Source organism: Anolis sagrei, chromosome 3 (genome assembly GCF_037176765.1).
Source record: "Anolis sagrei isolate rAnoSag1 chromosome 3, rAnoSag1.mat, whole genome shotgun sequence".
NCBI classification, from domain to species: Eukaryota; Metazoa; Chordata; class Lepidosauria; order Squamata; family Dactyloidae; genus Anolis; species Anolis sagrei.
In genome coordinates this window covers 234,224,956-234,237,938 of record NC_090023.1, presented here as the reverse complement: position 1 = coordinate 234,237,938, position 12,983 = coordinate 234,224,956, and the positions used below count along the sequence as shown (strand labels likewise).

General features: G+C 35.8%; 1 protein-coding gene across 1 annotated transcript in view; it reads left to right on the top strand.

The window, feature by feature from the left end:
• Nucleotides 1-12,983, top strand: part of CUL3 (cullin 3) — a 55,192-nt gene that overhangs the window by 20,606 nt on the left and 21,603 nt on the right. The window contains exons 2-3 of the mRNA XM_060767881.2: nt 2,516-2,713; nt 10,436-10,549. Coding sequence (XP_060623864.1) covers nt 2,516-2,713; nt 10,436-10,549 — 312 coding nt within the window. The remainder of the gene's footprint in view (nt 1-2,515; nt 2,714-10,435; nt 10,550-12,983) is intronic.

The following is a 12,983-nucleotide window of genomic DNA, read 5'->3' as shown; positions in this document are numbered from 1 at the left end:
TGAACTAAATTTAGATGATGGACTATTTTAAGTTGACAGAAGCTCTGATAGTTTTATGTAGTTGGAATTACAAATGCAAATCAAATTTTAAAAGTCGTAAATTTGGGTGATATAAAATTTTCCTCCTCTAGTGTAGAGTATGGCTTGTAAGAAGCTAAATGTCATATTCTCAAAATACACAAAACCAAACAAAAAAGCAAAACAAAGATGCCATAAGAAAAAAAAATCTATATTAATGTAACATTTCCATATGTTCTTTTGTTTGACCTAGTTAAGTACTGATTGTTAACCAAGTCAGAAATAACATTTTTGGTAATATATACTCTTAGTGGAATTGTGTTTTGACTTTTGTATTAAGAGTTTTTTGTGATTGTGATTTAAAAACATTGTATGATACCTTGGATACTGTCTTAAGGTAATGGCGAATATAAATTAAATCGATGAACTTGCAGCTAAACACCACCATTCTGTAGCATTTGGTTGTGTCAAACAGCCATATGTAATCTTTGAATTTCTTTAAGAGATACCTCAACATTCTAATGACATCACAGACTGTTCTTGTGCCCCCTTGGTAACCATATTAGAATCCTGGGTTTGTATATGGGTGGTGAATACATGTTTAATGAAAGCTGTTTTTGTAAGACTGTCTAATAAAACTTTCAAAGGGTTCCTAGAAAAGCTTTGTAAAGAAAACACTTCAGAGGTAACAGTTTATTGCAGATCTTTGAGAAAGAAACCTGTAACCACTGTAGCATATAGTTTACAAAGCTGAACTATCAGAAGTCTCCCAGAAAAAAAGCAATTATACGTTCCCACATATGATATGCGGTTGTTGTGTTGTTTTGGCTTGAGTTTCCTGTTACTCACATCATTCTTTAAGCTTGGTAAGTTGGAGCAGTAGAATAATTCTGATTTAGAGGCCTCAGAAAACTGTTTTTATAGTGGTGTTTTTCCCCAAAGTCCATTGCATCATTTTGGTACTGGTGATAAGATGTTATGTATGTGACTTCTGAGGTTCTGAAAAAAAAAATGCATGGCTATGTGTTGAGTTTTTATTTAGAATGCAATGGATTTCTATATATGAGGTTTATTATAAGCAGCCATGTTACTAAACAATTGGTATGTTATGTCTCAGCTGTTACTAGACATTTGTAAGACTCTGCCTTTAATGATAATAACTTTTTTTGGTGACTACCATAAAAACCTTCGACAGTGTTGGTTAGTAGACAACCACTATATAAAAAGATGTTTAGAGTATTTGTGTTCTGACATTAACTTGCATACTTTGAAAATACATTTCAAATTTAGTTCCAAGCAGCCACCTTGTTTTATTTGGAAGTTAAGTGCTTAGCTGGTACAGTACTTTCTTCTGGGAAGAAGAAACTACTGTAGTGAGAAATAGATCGAGTTTATACAATCTCACATTTTTTGTTGGTATTTCTCAGTACTAAGGAGAGGATTTTCTTGTATGTATGCTCATGCACGGCAGGAAATACTGCCTTCACAACATCAATTCCTGGTTATTGTGCTTCTGAAATAGTGTGCTATTTCAGTGTGATATGCCAATCTTTGCTTAAATAGCGAGTTTGCTTAATGTAGCAGTGGGGAACCTTTGGCCTTCCAGATATTTTGGAATAGAGCTCTTGAGACTTCCTTATAATTAGCCATGCTTAGTGGGACCGATGGAAATTGTAAACTAAAACATCTGGGAAGCCAAAGGTTCCCCAACCTTGGTTTAAGTATTCTGTGTACTGTAATCCATCTTTTTTCATTGAGCAGATTATCTGTTGGGCCTTGGTTCATTTTTGTACTTCTATTTTTTCCTTCAAAATTATATGAGTAAAGTTGATGTTTAGACCTGCAAAAGCTTTTATCATGTCTTCAGTGTAATTCAGATATTTCCATTGATTTAGACATATTTCAGTAAACTACAAACAAATGATTCACTTGTGACTCAGAGCAGTACCTTTTTTTACACAGTAGGCTTAGTGTTGTCTTAAAACTAATCTTGAAGTCTAGATTGGTGCTTCTGTGTCTGAGTTACATATAGTGAAAGTGAATTGAATGTTATAGGTGTCCTTTGATTTTACATTACTCTGTGCTTGATAGTTCCCAGTTTAATGAGGGAATGGATTACATTGGAGACTGTTTTGATTGAATTAATATAAGAGTTCTGTCTGTGGGTTTCCACCTATGATGGCTCATTTACATATACAAATCACCTCATTATTCAGTCATGGATCTGTTAACATGTGAGCTGTGTGTCTTATTTTGACAAATGGCTGAAATCTTAAACAGATTTCTTTGCAATCTAAAGATCTGTTAGTATAAACTGTTTGAGAACTAGTAGTGACACTCATATCAGGCTTGCTTTACCTGATGATCTGGAACAGCTTCTGAAAATTAGGTAAACATGGGCTAGTACCAACATAATAGTTTTGAAAGGGACATCCTTTGGAAATTGGTAGCTCAAGTGATTTTTAATTTTGTTTTCTTTTTTCCTGTGCCCTTACAGATGACCATGGATGAAAAATATGTGAACAGCATTTGGGATCTTCTAAAAAATGCAATCCAAGAGATTCAGCGTAAGAACAACAGTGGTCTCAGCTTTGAGGAACTGTATAGGAATGCATATACTATGGTATTACATAAACACGGAGAGAAGCTATACACTGGACTTCGAGAAGTTGTTACGGAGCATCTCATAAACAAGGTATTGAAACACAATTGGGATCATTTAGAAACTGAAAGATTGTATAGAAAAAATGGTATATGGCTGCTATTAGATAATATGCAAATTTCTATTTAATATGAATTACGATGGCTTTTTAGCATGTTTCAAACAGTGGGGAGGGGAGTGCAAAATGTATTGCTGTGCTTGTAAGAACTTTCTTCTCACACACATTTAAGCTGTTACTCATGCAGACTATCAAACACCTTTAATTTGTAGTGTTTTGCAGTTTTGACAGTTTTTGTATTTGCAAGTACACAATTATCTATTTAGGTGTTCCAATTTTGTATATGATTTTTAGTTCTATTCAGATGAAACACTGAACCATCATTTGACAGTACAGGCAGAAACAGTTCGTTGTTTCAAGCTCCTGTGCTTCTTTGATTTGCAAGAGAGGTTAGTGATGCCTGTTTATGATTTTCAGGAACAATTGATTGTCATTTTATCCAAATCCAGAAAACTCTGGCTTGCCCACAAACCAAGGCCTTAGTTGTTTTACCTGCCTTGGATCCTAGAGGGAAAGGTAGAATATAAAATAAATGCTATCTTTGTTTGTGAGCAGTCCTGGATTTTATGTGTATATGAAATAGCAGAAGGCAGTATGCTTGAACCATACATGAACTGTTATTCTCACTGTTACTCCAGTCAGGACTCAAACTTGCTTTGTAATAATATAACAGGAGCCATGTTGACTCAAACCCAAGTGCTCCTCCAGATGTTTTGGACTTCAACTCCCACAATTCCTAACAGCTGATAAGCTGGCTAGGATTTCTGGGAGCTGAAGTCCAAAACACCTGGAGGAGCACAGTTTGAGAAACACTGCCTTAGGGAAACAAAATATGGCAAAATACCTTCTACGCTCCCTTCAGGGTATTGTGCATCAGAAGTTTTTCTCCCTATGTAGCCCAAAGACAACATTTTGTGCACCGTGTTGTAGAAATTGATGGGAATATCCTTTTATGATTATTATCTTGTATTATGCAAGACCTAAGCATTATACTCACTGCAAGAAGATTACCCACCTGACAGTAGTACGGTGTTTAAAGATTTGTTTTTTCTCCCCTGGGAAACACATTTTAGTATTATAAATATTCAATCAAGAATTAGTATGTCTTAGAAAATTATTGACTCCTACTACACCCAAAATTGCTTCTGACTCAACATCTCCACCTGCAATTCCACAACCCTGTCTCCCGCCCCTTTCAGAAAGTTCTGTGGCTGACTTAAGTGGTGCCCTTCATCTTTCAGTGATGTTACTTAACATCTGAAGGTTAGTGATAGAGTAAAATATCAGCCGTCTGCCGCAATCTAATAAAGTTGCAGTTCCCATATTTCTGTGTTATGCAGATGGAATAGCCTTTGACTTGCTAATGTGATACTTTGTGGCATACAGTGGTAGTAGAATTGGAGTAATAGTTCTCTGCAATAACACTATGTAACATAATTTTTGTTCTTGGGTTATTAATGTCATTTCCTAATAGGGTCTTTCATAAAAACATGGAAAAAATTTATTAAACTGCAAAAACTTTGTTTTTCGGGACATCCTGCAACACATTTTGCTATATTTTTTTCAATAAATATCTAATTGAGAGTCTCAACCATAATTTGTGGCAACCACAAAAACAAAGTTTTTGGAGTATAACAATTACTTTCAAAGTAAGTACCACACAAAGAAACAGGAAATAATACGTTCAAACCAGGAACAGGAATGTTTTCAGAATTTGTTGCATAGTGTAATATTTCATTGTTACAAGGTATCATTGCATAATTTATCTAATGCAGAATTTGTGCACCTAGAATAGGCTTTGGTTATTTTACGATGTGAATTTGGGATTTCTGTTGTGGTATCTAGTCTTACTGTTCTGAGAATGAGATTAATTTGGAATTTGGCATATTTCAACCCACCCCCATTTGTTAGTTGGAATTAGAAATACCATTTGCATTGTATTTCTTTGAATCCCATCTGCTTTTTCTCACTTGTTCCATATCATTTTACAAGACTTGAGAAGAGGGATTCTTTATATGGATAGTCACCTGCATTATTTATTCATTGTATCCTAGTGTGTTTCTGTATCCATTTTACCCAAAATGCTTGCACATTTTTATTTAGTTATGAACATTTTTAGGAACAGAGTGGCTGCACGATATCTTAGTAACGCTGGATCTAGGAATCACCTACTTGTAGTGCCTTTGCAATTTTTTTATTGATGACTTTACAAAGTGACTATAACCAGTGTTGACTAAATCCATCATCATGTTTGTTTCTTTAGCATTATCAGCTTGGTCTGTTTCAGTTTACAGAGGCTTTAAACATGGTCAATACAAAGTGTCATCTCCTAGAATTAATTTGGGAGATCAGTGCTGAGATGAATGAGTTCATTTTTCCAATGGTGATACCTTTCCCACCTGTCAGTATTGATTCAACTATACTACTGCTGCTCCTACTGTGAATGGTAGGCTTGTGTAGTAGTCATGGTTAATTTTTCTCTGCTTCTGGAAAGACATGTTTTCTAGTGCTAGATCCCAGTTGTACAGTAACAGGGATAGTAGGAACAAACAATGGAGGGCAGTCATAACTACTTCCTGTGCCAGTACTAACAGTTCCTCCCCGCTGCAAAGATATCTTGGAAAACGGTGCAATTTTTGAAGATACCTTGTAGAACTGGGGAGAATATCTCCATGATTTACTATTATCATGCCCTTCTACCATGCCATGACTGGTTGAAAAGGGAGGAGCCAAGGGAGCAGCCAACCAGGTTGACTCAGTTTTTATCAGCTCATGATGGTGATTCTCTTTGCTTGACTCCCCAACATGGCCAACTAGATAAAGGTGATTTGGCAGAAAGCTTTCCTGCGGTTGGCTATCATAAATGTCTCCATCGTCTCTCCCCTGCCCCAGGAATGTGCATCAACCAGGAAAATTCAAAATGACTGAAAGTCTATTTCTAAACATTATTATGCCATTGTATATGATGGGACTTGAGCATCCACAGATTTTGGTGTCCATGGGTAGGGGTCCTAGAACCCCAGCGGATACTGAGGATCCACCCTATGCTGGAAGCAGTGTCTTACACCTTGTACAGGCAGTTGCTGACTTACAAACATCCAACTTACAAATGACTCATAGTTAAGGATGGGGGTGAGATATCAGGAAGTGAGAGAAATCTACCCCTAGGAAGAGGAAATTCACTCTTGGAAAAAGTTATCATGCGACAATGGTGTCTCCACTAAAGCTTTCTCACCGATCCTTGTATCTCTAGCAAGCCAAATTTTTCAAAATCCAATGATCACAAGGACAAAAAGTGAGTGAAATCTTCTGAACAGTTGCACAGACAGCAAAACAAACATTACAAGGGTGTTAACCCTTCCCTATGCTATCGAATGCATATGTATATGTATGAGTGGAGTTACACTTGAAAAATGTACCTGTTCCAACTTATATACACATTCAACTTAAGAACAATCCTACAGTAACTATCTTGTTCTTAACTTCGGAACTGCCTGTATATTATATCTTATAGCTGTCCCAGGTGCAATAAAGCTAGCTAAATCAATACAGTCCTGTGCAGTTAATATTTAAGCATTTATGAAAGGAACATGCTAGGCACATTATGTTTTAATTGTATTTATATGCTTTATCTGGTTTTATTACTCTGTGTGTTTATTTGTTTATTTATATTTGTAATGCAGCATTGAATTTTGCCATATCTGTAAGTAAGGGAATTGTATACATTTTTGTATGAAGTCATTTTTCCCCAAAATTTTCAACTGCTCCAAAGGTGCTTTAAAATACTCTAAAGCAAAAGTTGTGGTAAGGGTCACTTGAGGACAGTAGTTGGTGAAGATTAGTAAACTTCTACATGCTAATCTCTGTGTAATTTTAAATGATGGTATTAAGTTTGAAATACAAAGTTGTTACTGTTTGGAATGAAATATATGTTTTACTTTGCAGCATAGATAGGAAATGGTGCTTTCAATTAACCATGTTTAATTGTTTGCTCAATGACACTTCCTCTCAGTATTCCCAACAACATTATGCAACGTGAAATTTGAAAACACCTACCTAAAAGCTTTCCATTTGCAAGTTGGCTAATATCTGTTATAAAATCCATTCATTGCTGTATCTACCAGTTGTCATTCACACTACAGTACTAAACAGTGAACTCAAAATTTAAATAAGGAAATTTCAGTGTGCATGTTTTAGATAGTAGAAAGTCATCCTTTTTAAGTTTAGTAATATCCAATCAAATGTGTACGGTATATACATTTTTCTAAATTAATTGGTATCAAGTGTGTTGTGAGCAAGATGTTTTTTGAAAGCTATAGTGTATAATATATTTCAGCGCTTGTCTTTTGTGAAAGATCTTTGCCTTAGATGGCAAAAAAAATAGGATTGATATTTGGCAAATGTGAGGTTCACCCCAGATTTTTTCTGTTTATTTTGTTTTTGTGTCAGTAGTGACTTGAGAAACTGCAAGTTGCTTCTGGTGAGAATTGGCTGTCTGCAAGGATGTTGCCCAGGGGACAGCCGGATGTTTTGATGTTTTACCATCCTTGAGGGAAGCTTCTCTCATATCCCCGCATGGGGAGCTGGAGCTGACAGAGACAGCTCATCCGCACTCTCCCTGGATTTGAACCTCTGACCTGTCAGTTTTCAGTCTTGCCGGCACCAGGGTTTAACCCATTGTGCCACCGGGGTACCCCAGATAGCCAGCCTATATTCCTTTGGTTATTTTCATTGTAAGAGCTCCTGAAGACTTACTCTGGAATAATGCTTTCGCTATAAGGACTCCATTAAATAATTAATGGGGGAGGGGCAGATACTTTTACTCATCAGCTTTGAGCTCTTTGGGGGTAAAGTGGGATATAAATGTAATTAATAAATGTGTAGATAGTACAATGTAATTTAAGTACTGTATTTCTTCTAAGACATACTTTTTCCCATTCAAACATCTCTAAAAAGGGAGTATGTCTCATACAGGCAGTCCCCGAGTACAAATATCTGACTTACAAAGAACTGGAGTGAGATAACGGGAAGTGCAAGAAATCTGCCCTTTAGAAGGGAAATTCACTCCTAAAAGAGTTATAGGGAAAGCATTTTTTTTCCTGTTGACCGTACTGAAATTAATGCGCATCTTACAGTCTATGGCATCTTACAATTGAAGAAATGTAATACTGTATTTGTTTTGGTGGCAGTGGTGCTTAAACATTTTGAAATTGGAAGGCTGCAGAAATTTTGCTGAAATCCATTGTACTCCATTGCTAATTTCCCTATTTGTTGTTGTGTCTTCATTTCATTTCTGCCATATGATAAGCCAAAGATGAACTTCTCACGGGGTTTTCTTGGCAGAATTTGTTCAGAAGGAGTTTACCCTTGCCCATATACTATGTCAAATGTACCTTGAGCTTGAAGTGTTATATGTGTAAAGCTGTTAAGCTAGAATATTTGAACATGTTTTCATAAGGGAAAAGTTGCAGCAGAGATTTTCAGTATTGTACAGTGACTGATGATCTTTAAAATATCTTCAGCCTCAAATTGAAGAGTGAGCATATTAATCTCCTCAGACTCAGGAGTATTTGTGTCATGGCCACTTATTTCTGAATGTTGTGTCAACACTAATGAAAAATAAAGATACTAGATGTGCAAGCAAGCAAGTGCATACTGGCCTCCCTCCCCACACACATATACCAATTATAAGAATAAAAACAAATTCCTGGCTAAACTATTTGTATGACTGCATCCAAAATACACCCCCTCCCAATTTCATAGAAATTCAGTCTGTCCTGCCCAAAGAATTCAGTTTGTTAAATGCAGATCTCCTGAGGAGTACCCAAACTTATTTATGAATGTTGTGCTATGGTTCAATCATGCAAACATGAACAGTATGTTTTTCTTTCTCTGTGCCTTTCTGTCACTTTGTTCCTGATCTTATTTATGAATGCTGTGCTATGCTTCAATCATGCAAACATGAACAATGTGCCTGTCTGTCGCAACCTCTCTATTTGCTAATCAGAGAAAAAATGTGGGAGTTGACACAGAAATTGAAAATAAAAGTTAGAAGAATATACCACCTTTCTTCCTTCGTCTTCCAGTTATAAACAAATTTCACAATGTTAAGTAAGGATTGTTGGATGCCAGTATACAAGGTGTAGGAAGGTGCCCTATATTGAATGAGAGTACAGGCAGTCCCCGAGTTGCAAGCATCTGACTTACAAACAAATTCAACTTAAGAACAAATCTACAGAAACTATCTTGTTCATAACTTGGGGACTGTATATCTGGCTGGGGATGTTTATATTGATTAAAAGCAGCTCGTCATTTTTTCAGAGGGGAGACTTTTCTGGTTCTGTCTGCTACCCTGTTCCACCTTTATTACAATACAGGCAAAAGACACAGTCACTAATGGGAGCAGAAAATGCATGTGTCACAGAGTGCAGTAACAATACTAACTTTCATACCTGGAGGACTTAGCTTTAGTAGTCCATGCACTGATAATTGCCAGTTATTGACTACTGTAACGTGCTCTTTGTGGAGTTACGCTTGAAGATCTTTGGAAGATATAGTTAGTTCAAAATGCAGTAACAAAGTTGCTGACTAGCACACCATATAGAGCTCTGGTCTTAATAGGGTTGCACTGGCTTAATAGGATGGCAATTCACTGTCGATGTGAATTGAAGGTGCTGGTAATAACATTAAAAGCTTGAAACAGTTTGGAACCTTGATACTTGAAAGAGCATATGAAAAAAAAGTACTAAGTAGAGAAAGTTTTGAGCTGATAGAGGCAGAATGTTGGATTTGAGAAAGAAGAGAGAACAACCCATGGTTTTGGGAGGCTTAAAGAATAAAAATGATCATATTTTTTTCTATACCGTTCAATAAACCTGTTGTTTTAAACCTGTCTCTGGCTTCTATCAAGCCTGAAGAAACAACACAGCCACAAGTGCTTATTTTGGTTGTTGTCCTGAGATTCAGTAATCCAATTCTGCTAGGGAATAACTGGGGGAACAAGGGCAGGGTGAGTGGCAAGATTACCAGTTTGGGGGGCAGTCTAGATAAAGGGATCTGTCACAGAGTGATAGATCCCTTTATCTAGACTTTTCTACACTAGCTGTAACCCCCCCCCCCCCCGGTAAGTCCAATTTTTGCAAGCCTTGATGTATTTCCAGTGCCACGTCAAAACATTTATTTATTTATTAAAAACCTTTATATTCCTCCCTTCTCACCCTGCAGGGGATTCAGAGTGGAGCACAACATATATATGGCAAATATTCAATGGTGGGACATAAAACCATAAATATATACAAACATTAAAATTACTTATATCCATGGCCTTTTGTTCAAGACTTTTTAAAGTTTACTTTAAACCTATCTTAACCAAATACTGTGCATGCCTCTACATCTTTTTTTAATATTTTTTTTGAGAAAAATCCCCCCCCCCACCCAGAAACAAAGTAAGTTAAAGTTTACTAATCCATGTCTATGTCAGTGATTCCACCATTTTCGTCTTTCACGTGATGATCTTTTGAGTGATGCGTTAATTTTAGCTTAAACTGCGATTAATGAACAAGTATAATAAAATTTTAGGTGTAATGCAACATTAGCACAGCAGACGCATGAAAGAGGAACTGAAAAAGTGATGGACTCTTCAGTAAGTTATATAAAAGAAGATAAGTTGATATATTAAATACTCTCTTCTGTTGCAGGTGCGAGAAGATGTGCTAAATTCATTAAATAACAACTTTCTCCAAACATTAAACCAAGCATGGAATGATCATCAGACAGCAATGGTGATGATTAGAGACATTCTGATGTATATGGTGGGTAATCCCTAATGTTCTTATTATTCCATAACTAGAAATGTAGTCTTAAGAGAAAGGAAAAAAAACCTAGATTCATAGGAATAAAAAATGGGGTGTAATGCATCAAAATTGATGAATCTGTTGCCATTTGCTTTTAAAAAAACTGAACCCAAGTTTATCAATATTTTGATGACACGTTTACTTTTATAAAAAAAATTGTTAAAATATTTATCAGATATGTATTTTCTCTTTGTAAGTAGTGTTTTGCACTGGATGTGGTATTATCTAGAGCAGGGGTCCTCAAACTTTTTAAGCTGAGGACTGGTTTACAGTTCCCTAGACTGGGAACTGTCTATTTAGAAAACTATTCAGTTTTCTAAATAGTTTGGATAGCTTAGATTTTTTTCCTCATCTGAAAAAAGGAGGGTTGACACCATTAAAATATTTAGGTGGCCATAAAGAAGATAACATATTGCATAAGAATCTATCAGAAGATAACATATTGCATAAGAATCTATAGTTTGAAAAGGATGAATGAATTTCTATGCAAACTGCACGTATCTTATTTGCAGTGCAAAAAACATGAAAGATCAATACTGTTTCTAAAATGAAAAGCAATTTTAACCAACATAAACTGGCCAATGTTTCAATGGGAGGTGTGAGCCTGCTTTTGACTGATGAGATAGTAAAGTTAATTAGGATTGTTGTTGTGTGCCTTCAAATCTAAAATTTAGGGCGGAAGCTGGGTAAATTACCGTGGAGGGCCACCTCTGGCCCGGGGCCTTAGGAGCCATAATCTAGACTAACTGTTTTTTAATTCACCAAGTTACATGTTCTTTTGCCATGTAAAGGAATAATAATGGTAGAGTGGGCAACTTCCTAACTGTAGGAGACACATTGGAATTTCCCCCAACTTGGCTACTTTGAGACTTTGCTGTACTGTGCTGCAAGAACTATGATACAAAAGCAACAGACATTTCTTTCTTTATATCTGCTGATACAATGCCAAAAAGATGTATCTTTTTTTGAACAAAGACACTCTGCATGCATCATCCTTCAAGAAAAATGCAACTTTCTTGCAGTACTTTATCATATCTCTAGATTTCAGGGAGACGGGGAGGGGGGTAGTGGGCTACATATTGTCAGTGCTGATAATACTAACAAACGAGTACACAGGAATTAAAAGACTCACAGAAAACATTGATTAAGTTCGAGTTATTAGCTTTTTAAATTCCAAGTTTCATACATGTTGAAAGAATTTACATAAACAAGTCCATTGATTAGCATACTATACTTTGAACACTAGCTACAGAATAATTTTGATTGTATCATTCTTTGAGATTGTGACATTTGCTAAATAAGATGAAATTCACAAGGAAATGATACTTTTATTGACTTCCATTTTATATAAGATGTTTTTTGTTGTAGATCAATTGTTTTGGAGGGATCTTCGTACAAGCAGAGGCCACTCCATTCATTACCATGTGAGAATGGAGACAAAAGACAGTAACATTGCTAAATAGTTTTCTAAATAGTTTGGATAGCTTAGATTTTTTTTCCTCGTTTGAAAAAAGGAGGGTTGACACCATTAAAATATTTAGGTGGCCATAAAGAAGATATCATATTGCATAAGAATCTATCACATTAAAAAAGAATGGCTGGATTGGATTAGACATTGTGCTTCACTGTTTCAGAAATTCTGTTGCAGTACTAGTTTGTAAATAAGCATGTTTGAGAATATGTATCTTAGATTGCTGTGTCACGTGGTAGAGACAGTGTGACCAGTGGTAGGGCTTGAAAGGAACAGTGTTGAAATGACACCTACAAACTTTAGGGAATCATACAAAACCATTAATCTTTGGAGGTTTGCTGGCCAAATCCACAAATATGTTTCATATTGTCACACAGTTCTTTTGTTCCTTGGATAATATTTCATGAAAAGCACCCATTCTAGATGTGTCCTAAATCACTTTCTGATATTCTTCTTACAAGAGTAGGTATAACTTCTACTGAATACTAGTGTTAGGGAAGGAAAAAGGTTGCTGTAGAACTCGAGATAGTGAAATTGTAAGACACAGACACTGCCAATTGTATCAAGTTAGTAATGTTCTAGTATAAGTATACTTTTCTCAATTTTACCTGATTACACTGTTGGGAAATAACTATTATGAGAATTCTACTTTAATATCATTTTTGATTCTATATTCAAACTCTTTGTGTATAAATGAAATCTCATTCAGTGAACACATGTAATAAGCGGCTCATGCCAGCATTCTTTTAAAGATTCCCAATGATTCTTTGGTTTATGTCCTATTCTATCGTTCTTTCTTAGTATATTTCAAGTCATTTATTTTGTAGACATCTACTTACTTTTCAGCATAGTCTTCTACAGATGAGCATATAAGTTATAGCTCAGAAGAAAAAATATTGGTTTATATGCAGTCTGAAATCT